At 41.1% G+C, this 19,597-nt stretch overlaps 2 protein-coding genes and 1 long non-coding RNA gene across 3 annotated transcripts in view; 1 reads left to right on the top strand and 2 right to left on the bottom strand.

The window, feature by feature from the left end:
- rif1 (replication timing regulatory factor 1) overlaps positions 1 to 4,683 on the bottom strand; it is a 92,511-nt gene extending 87,828 nt beyond the window's left edge. Inside the window, 1 exon segment of the mRNA XM_077728646.1 lies at positions 4,492 to 4,683. The gene's annotated coding sequence lies outside the window, so the exon portion shown is untranslated.
- Positions 4,684 to 4,764: 81 nt separating this feature from the next.
- LOC144204589 (uncharacterized) lies at positions 4,765 to 8,885 on the top strand. Its single transcript, XR_013327917.1, has 2 exons — positions 4,765 to 4,865; positions 8,443 to 8,885. It is a non-coding gene; the product is annotated as an uncharacterized LOC144204589 (long non-coding RNA).
- tnfaip6 (tumor necrosis factor, alpha-induced protein 6) lies at positions 5,235 to 19,562 on the bottom strand. Its single transcript, XM_077728647.1, has 6 exons — positions 19,399 to 19,562; positions 12,654 to 12,791; positions 12,001 to 12,162; positions 6,708 to 6,936; positions 6,602 to 6,642; positions 5,235 to 5,557 (listed from the first exon to the last, which is right to left on the bottom strand). Exons 1-6 carry the CDS (start codon positions 19,496 to 19,498, stop codon positions 5,436 to 5,438), a joined length of 792 nt encoding a protein of 263 aa, XP_077584773.1. The 5' UTR covers positions 19,499 to 19,562; the 3' UTR covers positions 5,235 to 5,435.
- Positions 19,563 to 19,597: the final 35 nt, after the last annotated feature.

Here is a 19,597-nt window from a genome sequence, read left to right as displayed (position 1 = left end):
TTGACGGTTTGTCAGCGATCCAACGGCGTGTGATGGCGGCAAGCGATCTGGCCGTGACCAGAGTAGGCAGCGATATGTATTTTGGAAGAAGATGCCTTCCCGGATATTTATATTCAAAAATGAACTGGAAATGCTAGGGTTCACACAGATGGCGTGTCCAGGGATGCAGTTGGCTCAGTCCGTGGTGATAGCCAGCCTAAATCAACCACTCCGAGCTTCCTCATACTTTAAAAAACAAGAAAAATGCTTCTGTTTTGACCGATTCTTTTCTAATACAAGCGAGTTCGCTGGTCACCCTTGCTTGTTTAGAATCAAAAAACAATTGTTGCACAATTTAAAAAAAATTATTTTATGAAATGGGTGTTAAAAAAATTCGACTCTCAACGTTGCACGGTTTGGACAAACATAGCGAGAGAATCTTAACATACATACACACACACCCGTATAGGGATTATTTATAAGGATTAAGGATGATCGCCCGAGGGCAAAACCTCACCACCACCTTGGAATGCTGAAGATTGTGCTGCAATCTTAGTGTGCTTTAATTGTTTACACCTTTCCCAAGTGGATACGAAATGAGAAATCTTTTTGGCGTAATTGGCCAAAAGTGGGTGGTCAGGTGGCGCGGGTGGTTAGTGTCGGCCTCACAGCTCTGGGGTCCTGGATTCAAATACAGGTCATATCCATCTGTGTGGAGTTAGCATATAATCCTCAAGCCTGTGTGGGTTTCCTCCGGCTACTCCAGTTTCCTCTCACATTCCAAAAAAAATGCATAGTTGTCCTTTTGGACACTAAATTTTCCCTAGGTATGGGTGTGAGTTTTGATGGTTGTCGGTCTCCTTGTGCCCTGCGATCGGTTGGCCACTGATTCAAGGTGTCCCCCTGCCTCTGGCCCAGTCAGCTGGGATGGCTTCCAACACCACCCACAACCGTAATGAGGATAAAAGTGGTTCCGAAAATAAGATGAGATCATGAAAAGTGAGGGTGCAAATGTATGTTATGTATGCAAAAAAATAATGTATAATATATATAGAAGCGGGACTATGCGTTTTCGGAAAAGGTAAGGACAACCGACGGTCAATTTCAATATAAAGGCTGACAAATGTTACCCATTAAAGCAATGTTTGGGTGTTATTATTGGTAAAACAAAGTAAACCAAAGTGAAAATATGACGAAAACAATAACTCACACAATAGAGCTGCTATTGCGTGGTTAATGGAACTAACTTCAAGCAGAAATGACTAAGCGGAAGCACTCCAGTGGTTTCCAGGTGCACACCCACATACATACATCCATTTATTACGCTTTATAAGGATGACAGAATAAACCATGATTTAAGGGTGGGTGGATGTTTTATATCTCCTGCACGACAGAAACGTGTTGTGAAATTCTTCCGAAAATGACTGTTGCAGAGCCGCCAAACACCAAAAATCTTATTTCAGAATGGGTGTGACATATATGTGCATAAAAACACATTACCTACACCAAAAATCGAACAGACAAATACACTTTGGGACAGTTTTTTTTCCACAGATAACAGAACTCTGAACTTGCGTTAGCACGACACACAATCCCTCCCTTCTGTGCAATAACTTTGGAGTGTGCAATCACAATGTGCAATATCTTAGATTGTGCAGTATTTTAGAATGTACCTTACCAGGATGTGACTCTTTATATTTTTATATTACTTGTTTTTGTACTGGGAAAACACACTTTGTGGACTAGCACCACCAATTCTGTTATACGCAGCTGTGTATGATGACAATAAAGGCATTTGATTTGACAATGATCAGCAGAACTCAGTGGCACGTTATGACCCCGAACCCCCCCCCATAAAAAAAAAGAGTACCATTTTCATCACTGCTACACTTAAGTTGTGATGGTGAGTATCCACAGTGCCAGTTTACTCCGAAGCAGGTAAAGATGGACTGCTGGGATTTCATCGATCCAGCTTTTGCTTTACGATTTTTCCCTGACACACTGAAGCCACCATGGTTAACGTGAAAATTTGTGTTGCAATACTATCGAAAACTACATCCACTTAACCCACAGCCACATCCGTTTAGGTCATGTGGATGTAGTTTTGATTAGTGCCATCATCAATTGGCAAATTTTAACTGAAAAAGTTATTAACCGCAACGTAACGTTTTGAAAAAAACGATCGCATCAGACATGACTTGATTCTTTTAATTTTCATAGTTTTCATAGAAAATGCAGGTTTCATAATTTGTTATAAACTGGCGTAGTAAACTACGGACAATTCTCAGAATTTGGTAGCTCTGCGTTTGTAAATGACATGGAAAGATGTCGCACTTTAGAACTAAATTGGGTCAGCGCAGCTATCAGCATCGAGTCTCGCCGAGTCTTCTCGTGACATCAGGGAAAAAGTGTATTTCGGGAACACCGGGAAACTCGCTGGTGGAAATTCTTCTGAAAATTACGTTTGTAAATGACGTGGAAAGGCGTCCCACGTTACGACGAATGTGTTTAGGGCTTATGTAAAAACAACAATTCATACATCAACTTTGCTGCTGTCTCACTGGCAGAGGAACTGAACCGTTTCGTTGTCCGCTTTGAGACTGACAAAACAGACCCAGTCTCAACACATCAACCAACACCCTGCAACAGTACACACACTGGAGCTTCAGGAACATGAAGCTCCCTTCATGTTCCTTGACAGGTACTGCGGACTGTGAACATCAGGAAGGCTGTTGGCCCTGACGCAGCTGCTGCCCTCTTTACCCTGGATTGTCACCGGAGTGGTCTGTTGAGGTGTCCTCCGAAAGTCGACGACCATTTCCTTTGTCTTACTGCTGTTGATGTTGAGGTGGTTTTGCCTACACCAGTCGAAAAAGGTTCTAATGACTCCCCTGTACTCAAGGTCGTTCCTGTCAGTCACTCGTCCAACGATGCCGTTGGACGATATAGGATATAGATAATGGGATATAGGATATAGATGGGATTTGGGATATAGGATATAGATGGGATTTGGGATATAGGATATAGATGGGATTTGGGATATAGAATATAGATGGGATTTGGGATATAGATGATGGGATATAGGATATAGATGATGGGATATAGGATATACACAGATATACACATATATACACACACACATACATATATTGTATGCTTCGGAGTTGTCCGACCTTTCTTAATGATGTCCAGCTTTTCTTATAAAGTCCGTCTTGAAAATGGCTTTGACAGTAAGTCTGCAGACAAATCAACTACTTCTCCGTCAGCCATTGCAGGTTGACAAAACTGCTATTAAATCAACAACAATATATTTGCTTTTGCAGGTCGCTCCAGATACAGTTTGGTGGCTCTGGCTAGTCCACTCTATCACTAGCCACTCATAGTTGGTGAAATTGATGACATATGCCTACGCTTGTGAGAAGGTTTTGATGTCGCCAACTCAAAATCAGATTAAAGGTTGGTTAAAATATCAGTTTTATCTAAACTTATTTTATGCAGCAGAGCCTGCAGAACTGATTGTGAAGGCCCCAAATCAGATTTCTGACCCTGGCAACAAATAATGGCTAAAATGTGATTGGTTAGATGCTTCAATATGAAAACATCTGGCAGCACAGCAACCAGGAGAAATGCGATGAAAGTAAGCGGACAGACAATTTGAAATCATTTAGGTATTCATGGACAAAACATAATTTACATCGGTCTGTGATTCAGATATTTTTCAGGCCAGCAGAGAAGGCCTTACAGAGCCTGACGGTCCACCACTGAGTAATAATAGGGATGATTCTACTTTGCGTTTTTTTATCATCACGGCCATGTCACTGGCCGTGGTCACTAGTCTATTATCCGTGATATACAATAGATGACTAAATATTTTAAGATGTTTTATTCATCATTACAATCCCACATTAAAGCTAGTAAGAGCTAAAAACTGGGACAATGTAATGAAGGCCATACACTGTTCAAACTGAAAACAAAAATTTTACTTTAACGCTAAATGAAGTTTCAGACTTAGACAAGAGTATACTTTCATGCACCTTTTCTTTTTTTCGAAGTTATATAGAAAAATCACAATACTCTTAAAGTGGAGAATCGGGATGCCGCATTTATCGTGATACCCATCGTATCGCCACATGAGGTAATACCCACTCCTAGTATAAATAGCTTGAAGTACACGCAATGTCAGTCGTATTTTTAAAAAATCCCCTCGTATCCCGGGGAACACATGAAATTTTAGTGGAAAACTTTACAATCATAATATTTACGATGGTTACCACTTCGTAACCACATTCAACAAAAAAAACAAAAGTTCATTAGCTCGCCTCAGTTAGCACAGCATAGTTAGTAGCATGCACCAAGGCAAAAAATGTGCCTGTATAGTTCCTGAAACTAGGAGCAGAAAAAAGCAGCAATTATTTGTAGTATATACAACGCAAACGAACATCCAATAACCGACAGAAACAATAAACATTTTTACAATGGATGTAGCAATGAAAACGCTCCACCTTCGCTTACCTCAGGCACCCAAGACACAAACAAGATGTTGAACGCAAAGGCGACGCAACAACTACAAGAGTGGTCAGCCAACTCGATGTCCAGCTCGTTCTTTTCGACCACGTTCGGTATTCGTTTGGGTTTGCGCTTGTTCTATAGCCTCCCGAAATAGCTGGCGCCAAAGTACCACGATTACGTCAAAATTACCTTTGACCCCAAACGTCACATCCAATCCCACCCCGTTTGCCTAATAAGGACCACAGATAGCAGATTTTGTTTCCGGTATGTAAATCGTGTACAGTAAATATAATGCCTAAAACCGGGGCCAGTAACGCATTTAACTCGCAAACATATTGTGATTTAGTACTTCTTTAGCTGGTTGTACTGCATCGTTTGTAAGTATAATTGAACTGACCCATTAAAATTCTCTTAACTCGTTAAATTATTTGCTGTTTTACGGACAAATTGTGTTTGTAAAAAAAAACATTCAGGCTGTATTTTGAGAACATGTTTTTTTTTTGATTGGAGTAATATTATTGCACCTCTGACATTTATGACGAACGAAACTTTTTGAAAATAAATAAATCACTAAAAAGATAAAAAGAGAAATCATAACTGTTTCTCTGCACTGGCTCCATTTTCTGATTTTTTTTAATGTCTCTGCCGCAAAATGGCGAACAAGAGATGCACCTATCGCTTAGCTTGCCGCTCGCACTCCACATCCAAAATTAAATATGTGATTTCAAGATAAACTCTTTAATGCTTCTTATTTCATTTTATTCACTCATATTTGTACAGATGTGTAACGGACTACACTCCATTCATTATCATTCATTGGCAAAAGTTAAGTCTTGAAAAACAAGGAGACACTTACTTTTCAGGGTAAAAAAAGAAACATTTTAAGAGATTTAATAAGCCGAAATAAGTTTTCAATAATCACAGGTAATTAAAGAAAATGTAGCTGGTCAGTGAAAATAGTGAGAGTAATTTTTTGACAAAACGGATGCATTCATGGCAAAATATTGTAACTGGAAGCCCCCAGCGGTCACCGAAGCATCTGAGAGAAACTTCAGCGTCATCACGTTACCTGTAAAGCAAAACATTGTCGACCATTAATTATTAATTTTATTCACCTGTCTTTTATGTTGCTTCAAACATCTTACCTCCCTAGTCCAAAATTGAAGGGTGCATAGAGAGAGAAAAAAACGAATTTTTATTTTGATCTCGATTTCGAGCTCAAGCTCTCCGTCCCTCTCTCTCCCCTTCGCAAATTCTAATTTTAGTACTATTAAACACATTTCAGTACTATTACACTGCTAGTTATTTGTTACTTTGTTGAAGGGTGGCGAATTAGAACAAATAAAAATCTCTTTCCAATCCAATATTCTGTTTTTGATTTTTTTTCAGAGGGTTGGAACTAATTAATTAGTTTTTACTTTATGTATATGAGAAATGTTCATTGGAGTTGCAAGTAAATCAACATAAAAGCTCAGTCCCGGAACAAATTAAGCTCGATTCTCGAGGTACCACTGTACTACTTATCATCATCAGTCAACATTGGATTATCTGTGTCAATATCAAAATAGGTAACAAAGCCTCTTGTCAATCGTAAACACTAAAACGCTAGAACAGGGGTGGGCAAACTTTTCGGCCCGGGGGCCACATTGACTTTAAAAGTTTGACAGATGGGCCAGGTCAGCACAAGATAGGATACGTTTAAAAAACTGCATCCGTTAACAGTACATATCCAACATAAACAGAAAATAGGACTAAAGTATTAATATACCCATCACTCATCATTAAAGTAAAAAGTATAATATACAAAGTAAAGCAAAAAGGAATGTATTAATAAATATTAAAATGTAATTTAAAAAAAGATAGAGGGGCTGTAAAACACGAAAAACAAATAAGAGTGGACAGAGCTACTGCCACTGGCTTCCGCGTGATGGCGCCATCTTGGAGGAAAAAAAACATTATTTGGACAATGTTGGCGGGCCGGATGTGGCCTGTGGGCCGTAGTTTGACCATGTCTGGGCTCGAACTAAGATTCAAACCCAGTATTACAGATTTACACCACCATTTTTCCATTTAATTTCGATTGCATTAGAAAAAAACAACAAATGTGGCTCACCTGTGCTGATTATATCTTCGGGTGAATAATCACCACAAAATCTGGGGGAAAGCAAATTTAAAGATGATGAGATTCAATTACTGATTGAACTGAGAAGAATCCTTACCTTCCAGCAAAACCAGACACATCATCATAACTGTCATACACTTCCAGGTAGTCTGCCAAACATGCCATGTCATCTTCTACATCAAACTCTATAAAGTGGAGGAGGATTCTCTGGCCAAGACGTGCTCGGATGTGCCAGTAGCAGATCTGATCGTCATGGTACTCTTTCGGGAAGCCAGGAGACTGGATGATCCGCTCTTGATCAGTCAGAACGCCGCCGCACTCTTTGGCTGGAAATTAATCCATGAAACATTAATGATTTTACTCCGCTTGTAATGGACTAGTAATTGTTATTTTGTTGACCCAAGTCTTGGCATTAAGATTTTTAGTCACATCATTCCCGGGCACATCAATCTGGATCAATATATCCTTTTTTTTTTAAACACAGTTCAAAACATCAGTTAACATTGTCATCTATAAGATCAGGGGTCGTCAACCTTTTGGACCAAGAGACCCATAAACCATTCATATGTTTATGTAATTCCTTGACAGCCATAACCATTATTTAAAGATAAAAATAAATGTGTATTTTTTGTTATAATTCATCAATCCAATAAGTATTTAAGTTCTTTTAATAACGTTATTACGCTGTGGCTATTCAATGCTTTTTGCTTTGTAGTTCTGCGGCCTTTGCAAATGTATTGTCTAACTTGTGAGTATGTGTAACCATGCTTTTCTTTCCTTTATCTGCATTCTCACCCTCATGCTACTGTGACAATGAAATTCCCCCAATACGGGATGAATAAAGTTATCCAATCCAATGAGTGTATGCGAAACGCGCAAGGGAGTCTAATGAAAAGAAGAATTTTTCCGAAAGCACTGCTAGATTTAATGTCAGTGCCATTTAAATTATGATTTTTGCCAATGCAACATTCTAATTGGTCAATGGAACACATTTGAGGGAATGTCGCTAACACAGAGATGTGCCAGCACGAGGTACCCATTGGTCATTGCAGCACCACTAGTGTCGGCACCACTGACATGCCAATGTAAGGCTGGCATTGTTCGATGTAGCGCCACTAGTTATTGTTGGCGCCAATTTAATGTGCAAATGCGAGGCTCCCATTAGTCGATATAGTGGAACTCGAGGTAGTGTCACGAACCCAGTGATGGGCCAATGCGAGGCTCTCTCACCAACGGATTCCACATTTTGGCTCATAGGTGTCAGGAGCGCCCCGTTTTCTTTCTCCCTGCCTGCTGTAGAGGCAGAGCAGCTGCAATCAATCTAATTACCTCCTGACTTTGTATTTAAACACCAATTACTTTTAGTATCATTGTCTGATCATCTCCTGCAAACTCCTGCAAGCTCCTGCACAATTCCTCCATGTTCCTGGATATCACTGTGTGGATTAAATAGCCATGCAGCCACGCTACCTTTCTCCTCGATACCCCTCATTCTCCTGTTTTCGGTTTGGTATCGCTTTGGTTTCACAAGTTCTCGTTGTTTTGTAAGATCCCTTCTGAGTTATTATAGGTGTTGCTTGGAAGCCAATTGCCTCTCTTATTCTGCTAACCCGCGACTACGTCCAAATCCATTCACGATCGCGCCTCCACGACGCGGCGCGATCAAAGCAACAGGCACCCATCAAAAAAGACAAGCCATAGATTTCTGACCCCTGTATAAGACTCTTGTTCAAGTTAACAATTTTCATTGAACTTTGTGAACGTTCTCAGCTACAACATTGTCCAAAATATCGCTCATCTTTCATTTTCTGAATCCCCTTTATTCTCAATAGGGTCATGATGGGTGCTGGAGCTTCTCCCTGCTGACTTTGGGCCAGAGCCGGGGGACCCCCTGAATCGGTGACCAGCTGATCGCAGGGCACAATGAGACGGAGAACATTCATGCTCAAATTCACCTAGGGTCAATTTAGAGTGTCCAATCAGCAGACACCATGCCTGTTTTTGGAATGTGGGAGAAAACTGCAATACCTGGAGATAACCCACACAGCCCCGGGGAGAACACGCAAACTCAGCACAGATGGGCCGACCTGGATTTAACCCGGGACCCCAAAACTGTGAGGCTGATGTGCTAATCACTCAAGCCGTTGGTACGCCTCTGTCCAAAATATCATTTTTTTTTTTAAGTTTCGAAAATGGAATTATTGTTATAAACGTGCAAATATTAAATAGACTGGAGGCCCTTCAATCCAATTAAATCATATAATGTCAAACTCTATGATATTGGCAAATATTGTTGTCCACAGAATGAAAATCATATCATACTATCATGATATTGATGATTTACTATGATAAGGGAAATTGGCCATGACCAGCATTGAGCAGATATGTATCCCTCAGCACCTTTGCCTTGCATGCAAAGCATTCCTGTCAGATAGCTCTTGACATGACCAGGAGGCCTGATTAAATAATACGACGGACTGCAAGGCCGTACTTGTAGACGGACCAATTTCTAAAGTTTTGCCGTCATATTTTTTTCCTTTTTAAAAGAGCAAATGTCACAAAAACCTTTTCATATAGATGTTTTTTTTTTTCACGTGTGTTACGAGAAGAACCATTGTCCACTGCGGCCATTTATATTTTACATGTCTCGTGGCTCTCCTACTATTTGGAACAATCTTCATTATACGCAGATGGAAGAGGCTCCACAGTCACTGTCAGAGAAGTGGTCCTTCTCCATGTTGAGGTGTTTAAGGATGTTGGGGTCTTATTCAAGAGAGAGGGAAGAATGGAGTGGGCGATCAACAGGCCAATATGTGCAGCATCTGCAGTGACATGGACTCTGCGTCAGTCCGTCGTGGTGAAGAAAGCTGAGCTGAAAGGCGGCGCTTTCGATTTACCGGTCGATCTATGTTCCGACCCTCATCTGTGGTCACGAGCTGTGGGTTGTGACCGAAAGAACAAGATCCCGGATACAAGCCGCTGAAATTAGTTTGATCATTGAGGGGACCGGACTCTCACTGAGAGATATGGTGAGAACCAATGATCTTCCAGATTGAGAGGAGTCAGGTGAGGTGGCTCGGGCCTCTGATTAGGATGCCCCCTGGAAGCCTCTCTGGTAAGGTGTTCCAGGTGCATCCCACTGGGAGGAATATATGGGGCCGATCAAGGACGCGCTGGGGAGACTGTCTCCTGGCTGGCCCAGTCCCTTGTGTAGGTTGATAGTTTTCAGTATAACTTAATTTCCATCATTTATTAAATAATAAAAAATCTTATTAAATAAGTTACATAAAATCGAATACCGCACTGGTGTTTGCATTGTAAACAATTTCTCTTGTTTTCTGGCAGTTATAAAAGCTGTTCACAGAGCAACAAACATTGTAAAACTTTTCCTGACTTGTGTCCAAATATCCTGTTTTTATAGTTCAAAGAAAAGTGTCATATCCTCAGATCTCTATCCCAACAGATGTTTAGGTTAAAACTCACTGGTGTTTGATTTATATACAAACAGTTCCTGGATCTGGCAGTTGTCCAGGAAGCGCGGTATCATAAAACTCTCCATCCTCCAAGCCAGAGGGTGGACCGACTTGATTGAATTAGCTAACGGCATTGGATGTTCCTTTGTAACTGAAACCCAAACACTAATATTCAAATTAACAGCCACTTTGGGCTGAGGGAGAGAGAGCTTTTAAGATGGAGTCAGATCTCAAGAAAATTGTCTCTTCCCTTGCGAATAAAGAGAATTGACCATTGAAGCTTCAATAATGTCTTGTCTATGTTTTATCACTTATCTCACAAAATCTTTCATAACAAAATTAAGAACACTATTCCTGTTCAAGGTGTTGTTTGCGTTTTATTCTATTTTATTATACATTTGCTTGCAACATAGTATAAGCTTGGCCTTTGTCAGAATTTTATTTCATATTATTGTACATTTGCTTGCAATGAAGAAATGCTTTGCTTTACTATTGAACTTACTTTGCTCATCATTATTAGTTTCATTTTATTATGTTTCCTTGCAATGAAGTAAACACTTTTCTCCTGATAACCTCACTTAGTCTAAAGAAAGAGGATCCGGAATGCCTTGCAGTGCTGCGAATCTGATCTGTGAACTGCACCTGCATCTATCACAGTCTCCACAAGACTTCCTGGCCTTCATCTGTTTTGACTCTTGATCATTGACGTATCACTTGTGTTTCCACCCCCTGTCCCCTTAGAGACGTGCATTGTAATCAGGGTCCTCAAATGTAATAAAATGACAGAAAATATGTGGAAGCTCAGAAGAGTTGGGAGGTTGCCAAGTGAAAATTCCAGTAGTCTGTCTTTTCGTCTTTATTTGTGTGTGCATTTGGGAATGCCTATCGGCGAACCTAACAGCTTTGCTATTCAAGAGCACTTAGCTCAACCTTAGTTATTTGCCCTCCACCACAGACGCTCCAAGAGGCTCCCCGATGCATCTGTCCTCATCTGCTTTGACTAATGTGGATGGGTTTTGGTCACAGTAGATGCCTCACTTGTTACCTACTCTTCTTCTAGAGTTGAGAGATCCATGTAATCAGGGTCAACAAATGTAGTAATAAAGCAACAGAAAAGACGGGTAAGGTCCGAACAGAGATAGGAAGCTTTCTCAACAGCCGTTCTCTTGCAAACAAATGTTCCAGAGACTGTTTTCCTTTTTATTTGTGAGTGAAATTAAGAAAGTCTAATGGTTACAGGTCTAGTCAAACTTTATCCGAAAGTCACCTGGGATACACTCCAGCAACCCACGACCCTGACAAGGATAAGCGGTCTTAAAAACAAATGAATGAAAAATCAGGAGAAGATCGTTAGGGGCAGCTATACTCTGTATCCTCAAAAATAGGACAAATAATATACAGTCAGTTCAAGTATTTGAACACCTTGTTATTGGCTGAAATTTTGGTTTGGAGGGTGGCTAGGCCACGCTAGAACCTTGATATGCTTCTCACGGGGCACTTACAGTTCTTAAGATCAATCCCAGATTGACACCATCGTATGCGCCGTTTGCATGTTCTCCCTGGGTTTGTGTGGGCTTGGTTTGGGTACTCTGGTTTGCTCATACATCCCAAAAACACTCAGAGTAGGCTGGTTTATTATGTACTTATTATTTAAGGCTAGTGAATTAATTGCTGTACATCACTTTGTGTCCTGCCATAGGCTGGGCACCAATTCAAGGTGTCCCCTGCCTGGTGCCAATAGTTGGCTGGGATAGGCTCCAGCACCCCTCGTGACCCTTGTGAGGATAAGTGGTACCAAAAGTGAAATCAATGTTTTGAGAAAGCCTAATTCATGCATAGTTGGAAAGTTAAGTGCAACTACAGGTCACTTCTATTTCCCTCTATTGATTGCACAAAGAACTTTGGCAATGTACTCACTGCTTGGATTGTAGCAGTATACATCCCATCTCTCGCTTTTGTTAAGCCTGTAACCGTAGTCGATGATGCCAACCTTTCCAAAGCCACAATTAGCCCCAGCTTTGACAATTGGGTAGCCAACACGTCCTGTATCGAACCATCCTGCAGCACAAACATGGAAACCTAAAAAAGAAAAATATCGTAGTGTGATCAAACGTTCCTCTATTGACCCAATCATACGCTCTCAAAAGACCCCCTTTGGCAGTAATTTAGTCTCCAAATGATAATTAAAGCACATTTTTTGATTGGTTTGATTGCGTTGTTTTTAGTTGTTGTTGTGAAGTCAATGTTCCTGTTACAAACCTCAGCCAAAACTGGCTTGATAAATGAAGGACTTCTCACTCAGATTGCTGAAGGGGAAAGTGCTTTAGTGGCTGACAGGTGACAAGATGCAGGGGACATTCAAGATGAAAGGCACAGAAGTGATTATGTCACACACCCAAGATGGTGTTAAAACACTATAAATACATCAGGGATGTCTTAACAATCTGGCGTCATGTAAAAGCAAAAAAAACATGTTGTATGCATTGTTTGCTAGATATTATTACCAGTGTGGTGTTTGGATAAACAGAATGTTAGTTGGAATCCATATCAGTTGGAATTGTTTTCCAGACCTATTTGCCGGGCAGCCTCCAGCTGCTCGTATGTGGCCAACTTTCCTCCCTCGTACTTGCACACGGCTTTGGCCTCCTTGTAAGTCAGCTGGTATCTCCCTCTCCGTGACTCTCGATGGTACACTCCAGCTGCTTGTTCTATTTATGCATAATACAACAGATAAAAGATAATTTTGAGACCATAAATGTGAATGTTTCAAATGCACCAAAAAATTAACTATTTACCGAAAATAAAATGTTTTAATCAACACTGAAGCCTTATAGAAAATACTATGGAAATATTTTTCTCCCCCGGCAAGTATAGCAAAATGTATTGCAAAAGAGTTGCAAGGTAAAGGCCAAAGGACAATCATTGCCCAGCCCAAGCCACGCCCATCATACATACAATTACCAGATGGAATGTATGTGTGAGCCGCCTGGTGGTGTAGAAGTTCACTCGCCTGACTTCGGTGTGGGCAGGCGCTGACTCGATTCCCCCTGGTGGCGGTATGACGGTGAGTGCGAATGGTCGTTTGTCTTTCTGTGTGCCCTAGGACTGACTGGCGACCAGTCTAGAGTGTAGTCTGCCTTTCGCCCGAAGACATGAATGAATGAATGAATGAATGAATGAATGAAAGAATCTATGAATGTTATGATCGCGCCGAGGTGTCGTGGCACGATCGGGGGGATTCGGACCCTTCTGCTTCTCTCTGTGCCACGGCGCTCGCCGCCTCCTCCGGGAGGACGGCACAGCACGCCGGCCGCCACGTGATGGTCCACTGTAGATGGCCAGCCGATAATGCCAATGCTGATTGGGGTAATCCAGGTTGGAGTAATCGGAGAAGGAGTAGGGGTCAACGTCCTCCGGGGGAGTGTATCGGAGTCCGAATCGGCTGAGGAAATCACTGTCCGAGTCTGAATTTCCAGCACACAAATCAATTATCTCCCGGTCATCCTCACAATCAGAAAATTCATAGTCCCAACCAACATAGACATCTGTGGGGTAGATCTGCCAACTGGCTTAATAATTGTTTGTTCATGTTGAGCCATGTGGCCAAACTGGTTTTACAATTGTTTGCTAAAACAGTGGAATGTAGGATAGGCTAACTAGCTGGCCTTGCAATTGTTTGTTCGCCTGACGAAATGTAACATAGGCTGGCTAACAAGGTTTGCAATTGTTACCTTGTATTGTGGAATGTGGCCAACTCGCTTTGGAACTGTTTGTTCAAATTGCGCAATATAAGTGGCTGCAGCATTGTGTGTGAGCTGTAAAAATATTGTGTTTGCATACAACTTAAACCTGCAAATGTCTAACCATATTAGCCCAAAGTTTTGTTTACATAAACTCTGTTCTACATCACTGTCTTATAAATATTACCCTGTGTTCCTATATAAAGACTGACCCAGTATTCATTCAGAGAGAATTGCGAGGACGACAGACTGTGAGCGGTTCCCAACTGTTTGAGCATTCTCCCCCATCCTGCATTCCGGTAATAAACCTATTTCCTATTAAATTGATCTCACTCTTTCTTAACCTGCTCCTGAAGTTGTATTTTGAGATCTATCATACTTTGAGGCAGAAAACCCGAGACCCAACAGCCAACAATTGCCGGAGCGACGACGGAGGAGGACGACAGCATCCTCCATTGAAAGGGTCAACCCGGCGGACATCTGTTGATCTGGTGACGGGTCCCCAAAACTAGGGCAGGTTCGGAACAAGAAAGATCGTGAGTTCACCCTTTGATTTCTGTCTCCGTGAAGTGTGATAATTTGAATGAGTTTTATCGCTGCAGTAGTGTTGAGTCAGGGACTCCACTGGGAATGTTGAGTCAGGGTCTCCACGGGAGTGTTGAGGCAGGAACTCCATTGAGAGTGTTGAGTTAGGGACTCTGCTTGGTGTGATCAGAAATATTGGGTATATCATGAAGTATTGAGATCAATTTTGGTAAATTTAGGATAGAATTGTTGTTTAAACTATTAAGTAAGTGATTAAAAAAGGTCGTAAAGCGACAAGTGAGGTGGGTTTATTGCCAGACTGCAGGATGGAGATCGGAGGGCTACCGGATGCGTAGTGTGGGGAGTTGCCTGTGTCTGCCGCGATGGGTGGAGAGGGATGGTTTCTGTCCCAGTTTGAAAGATGTGGAAGGTTTGATGGACGTAGAAGGGAATTGTTGAATAATTTTTTTTGGTAAGCGAATAGAAAAGATTTTGGTAAGTGAATAGAAAAGATTTTGGTAAGTGAATAGAAAAGATTTTGGTAATTGAATAGAAAAGATTTCGGTAAGTGAGTAGAAAAGATTTTGGTAAGTGAGTAGAAAAGATTTTGGTAAGTGAATAGGGTTGAGGGTGAGGAGGGTGAGAATGGTGAGAATAACATCGGACATAGGCTTTGTCATCATCATTGACTCAACAAAAGCCTAATTGTCATCATACCCAGCTGCGTATGACGGAATTAGCAGTGCTTCTCCATAAGGTGCACTTTCCCGGCAAAAGACCCAAATAAGTGAAAATTTCAGATTCGTTGGAATTCTGCCGTGATGGACACATACATCACATCACCCCCAGAGTGGATCACTTACCTCTCTCTCACTGCCCAACATCTTTTAATGTTACCTCACCCCAAAGTTATTACACAGAAGGGATTGGATTGGAATGGATTGGATCACTTTATTAATCCCGAATTCGGTAAATTTCTTTGTGACAGTAGCAAGAAGGGGGGAATGCAGATACAGAAAAAACACATCATTAGAAGTTAGACAATACAGTCACAAAGGCTGTAGAGCAACAAAGCAAAAGCAAAATAGAATGGGACCATTAAGAATCACCAAATCAAATCGTTAAGTCAGAAAAGCAGCAAAAACACAACACAAACAAGAGGGGACGGAGCTACCGCCACCGGCTGCCACTTGAAGGGCTTCATCTTGGTTGCGATAGCAAAAACGGATACAGACTAAAGAAAAAGACACTGGAAAGTTGGATAAAACTGGAACCACACAATACAAATCTTCCACAAGATGGGGAATTTCTGCAGACTGGGGCCGAGAATATGCAGAGTCACCCTTTCAAGCTTATCCGCACAGTTCCTCAGTAGTCTGGAGCTGAAGACAACAGTAGCAGAGTAGAAGCCCTCTGTTCCGGCCTGGTAACCGCCTACAGCTCTTCCATCTTATCCCATGATGGAATGGTTGGTCTGAAGTGTTGCTTCTTTTCCCGGCAGTTTTGTCCAGCTCTGAATTTCAGGCGGTATTAAGGTGTTGCTCCTTCTGCTGCGTATTGTAACAGCTTGTCCCATGTGTATGACAGCGCAGGCACGGCTGAATGGTTCCAAAAAAGAAGTAGCAGAAAGCAGAAAGAAGCCAAGCTAACAGAACAAAGAAAGTTGTAAAAAAAAATACAGTAAAAAGTATAAAGTACAAAGTAAAGTAAAAAAATGTATGAAGAAATATCAAAATGTAATTTAAAAAAGATAGGAGGGATGTAAAACACGAAAAACAAATTAGAGTGGACAGAGCTACTGCCACCGAGCACCACAAAGACAGTTTGTTGACCTCATCTCTTTAGGCCGACTCATCCCCTCCTGAGATGAATCCGACCACAGTAGTGTCGTCGGCAAATTTGATGATGGAGTTAGAGTGGTGGGTTGGTGTACAGTCTTATGTGTACAGGGAGTACAGAAGAGGACTCAGTACACAGCCTTGAGGGGAGTTCTGTGTAATAGGGGAAGGGGGGGGAGTGGGCAAGTCTAAATGTTTGTGGTCGCTTGGTTAAGTTCTTTATCCAGCAGCAGATGGAAGAGGATAGTCCAAGGTGGGAGAGTTTGTCAGTCAGAATGTCTGGTATTATAGTGTTGAATGCTGAGCTATGGTCAATGAAAAGCATTCTCATGTAATTCCCATGGTCTTCCAGGTGGCTCAGTGTTGTGTTTGGAGCAATGGCGATAGCAACCTCAGTGGATCTGTTTGCTCTATAAGCAAACTGGTGTTGGTCAACTGAGGGATGGATTGAATTCCTGATATGGCGGGTGACCAACTTTTCAAAGCACTTCATGATCACAGGCGTGAGTGCAACAGGCCTATTAGTCATTCAGGCTGTCAATGGTTGGCTTTTTATTCTTTGGTTTCAGGGATAATGGTGGTAGATTTCAGGCAGGATGGAATGATGGATTCTTGCACAATTTAACATTTTTGTGGAAACTCCAGCTAGCTGGTCAGCATAGGAAGAGTATAGCAACCCTGTAGGTCTAATTTATGCTCATATAACCCATACCCTTGATTCAGTCATCATTTTTTTACGAATATGGCTGATATGCGAGAAAATATTATTTAGTGGTTGCTCCACTTCTTTCTGTGTTCCTTTCACCTATTTCATCACTCAGTCGGTCAAATGGAAAAAAAACAGATGCTAATACCGGCAGTGTTCGTAATGTTTCAATTACCTACACAACACGTATTAACAATTTTCTGATAAAATGATAGAATTTCTTGGAAAAAACAAATACAACTCTAGTTGCCACTGTAATGAAACAAAATGTCTTTATTAAATGTAAAGTTGATTTTAGATCTTTTGACAAATCTGATGTACATTTTTCCTTAACCATAACAATAATTGTTATTTTTCTTTACTTTCAATATTTATAACTATCAACATTTTGGCATTAACAAAACTTTTATCAATGTCAAGGCCAATTTTGCTTGCATGACAAAATAAACGATCAAAGACCAGTAAGGACCATTTGATGAGCCAGTTTGCTAAAAACACTAAAGAAGGAAGAAAAAAATGGTCTTATTCTTGTTGACCTTCTCCAAGGGGAGTCTGTTCTGTTTTGGGCTTCACGCATGCATGGCTACAAGACATGCTGCCTTTGCTCAGATCCACCCACAATATTGGGTGCTGTTTGCTTTGGCATATCATATTTCATCATGAAAGGAGTTGTGAGTTTATTTTGCCCACCCCTTTTTGTATTTACTCATACTTGAAATTACTTGAGAGGGCAGCCCGGTGGGGAAAGTGGTACTGGGTTCAAATCCAGGTCTGTTCACCTGAGTGGAGTTTGCATGTTCTCTCTGGGCCTGTGTGGGTTTTCTTGGGGAACTCTGGGTTCCTCCCACATTCCAAAAATAATGATGGTAGGCTTATTGGACACTCTACATAACCCCTAGGTGTGGGTGTAAGTGTGCATGTTTTTCTGTCTCCTTATGCCTCGCTATCGCTACCCACCGATACAGAGTGTCATCTGCATCTGGTCCGGAGTCAGCTGGGATAGGCGCCAGCACCCCCTCGATCCTAATGAGGATAAGACGGCTCAGAAAATGAGATGAGAGGAGATGAGATTAATTACCTGAGTTCACACATTGTGAGGTCACCTGCAATGTACAAATTTAAATCAAAGTATTGATTGTAAAAATAATTTTTGATTGTGAATGTTTTGACACAGTCAGACAAAACAAATATTTGCACTTTTAGATCTTATTTTGCTTTTTCAATGTTTTTTTTCCACAGTCAGTATTTTTTTTCCCTTTTAAATCTTAGAGGCGTGTGAAAAACAAGGAAGGAATATGAGGCCAAATGATGTTCCGAAACAGGTGCTTTGAATTATTGTGAACCCACATTCTCTCCACAATACACGCAGCACAGTTTTGGTTGTTTGAATCGCCTGACTTCAGTCCAGGCAGGTGCGTGCTCACTGGTGGCGGTAGGATTGTGAGTGTGACTGGTCTATGATCTCTCTGTATGCCCTCAGGATGGGTGGCGACCTGTATAGGGTGTAGTCTGCCTTTCGCCTAAAGTCAGCTTGGATGGGTTCCAGCAACACCCGCAACCCTTACAAGGATGCGCAGTACAAAAGATGAATAAAGAATGTGGTGTTAATAATTCAAAGCACATATTTTTACGAAAGGCAACATCGTTTGGGGATGTTTTGGAAAGCTGTTTTTTTCATAAGCCTCGGCGCTTCTGTGCCGAGGCAACGCCCATGTGAAAAAAATTGTACCCAGAAAGAGAAAACATTTTGAAACCGAAAAAAGCGGAATAAAATGAAAGTGAGAAAATAAAATCTATGAGGGAATACATTTTTGGTGATTTTCATTCGTTCGTTTCCTGAATGGCTTATCCTCACTAGGTTTACAGGTCGTCTATCCCAGCTGACTTGGTGGCCAACCCAATGCAGGGCACAAGGAGACGGACACCCTTTCACGCTCACACTCATACAAAGGGGCAATTTAGACTGTTCAAACAACCTACCATGCATGTTTTTGAAATGTGGGAGGAAACCGGAGTACCTGGAAGGAACCCAGGCAAGCCCAAGGAGAACATGCATATTATGAATTATTTTTGTATTCAAAACATTTGGCTTGATTTAACTCCTCCATACACAGATGGCACTCCTTGTTTTCTTATTGCTTCCATTTCATAACCAAACGAAAAACTTCATCGATTAGTACATTTGACATGCTTCCACAATGAAAGAGCTCCACAGAAAATAAATTCAAATTGCAAGATAACACGAATAATTTTTGATTGGCACAATTTTATGAATTAATATAATAATTACAATTTTGATTGTTTTATTTTTAGGTTTTTATTTGACAGATTGTAACATTTTCCAGGATTATATTGTACAAAATGGTAGCTAAAAAAGAAAGAAACAGCTTGGGTTGTGTAATTAGCTGTCACTCAGAGTATTAAGTTGCCTGATCCAAATTTAACTTGTTTATTCATCACGTTTACTTAAAAATTTTACCCCATTAAAAAAAATGAAAAAAATTACCCAGCCAGATGGAGTTGTGAAATATGCCATTCTTGTAGCCCCATGTGTGTGATTCTTTCAGGAGGAAGCTCAGCGTCCACAAGAAAGCCAAAAGACGCATCGTGCAAGCTGCTGTCCAGATGTGTGTGGAAGCCGGGACCCCCTCTGCTTGGATTGTCGACCCGTATTTATGTGGTCCTTGGAGAGGAGGTAAAAAAGG

This window comes from Stigmatopora nigra, chromosome 11, assembly GCF_051989575.1.
Source record: "Stigmatopora nigra isolate UIUO_SnigA chromosome 11, RoL_Snig_1.1, whole genome shotgun sequence".
NCBI lineage: Eukaryota > Metazoa > Chordata > Actinopteri > Syngnathiformes > Syngnathidae > Stigmatopora > Stigmatopora nigra.
Note: the sequence above shows the minus strand (reverse complement) of the source record. Positions and strands in the feature narration are given on the sequence as shown.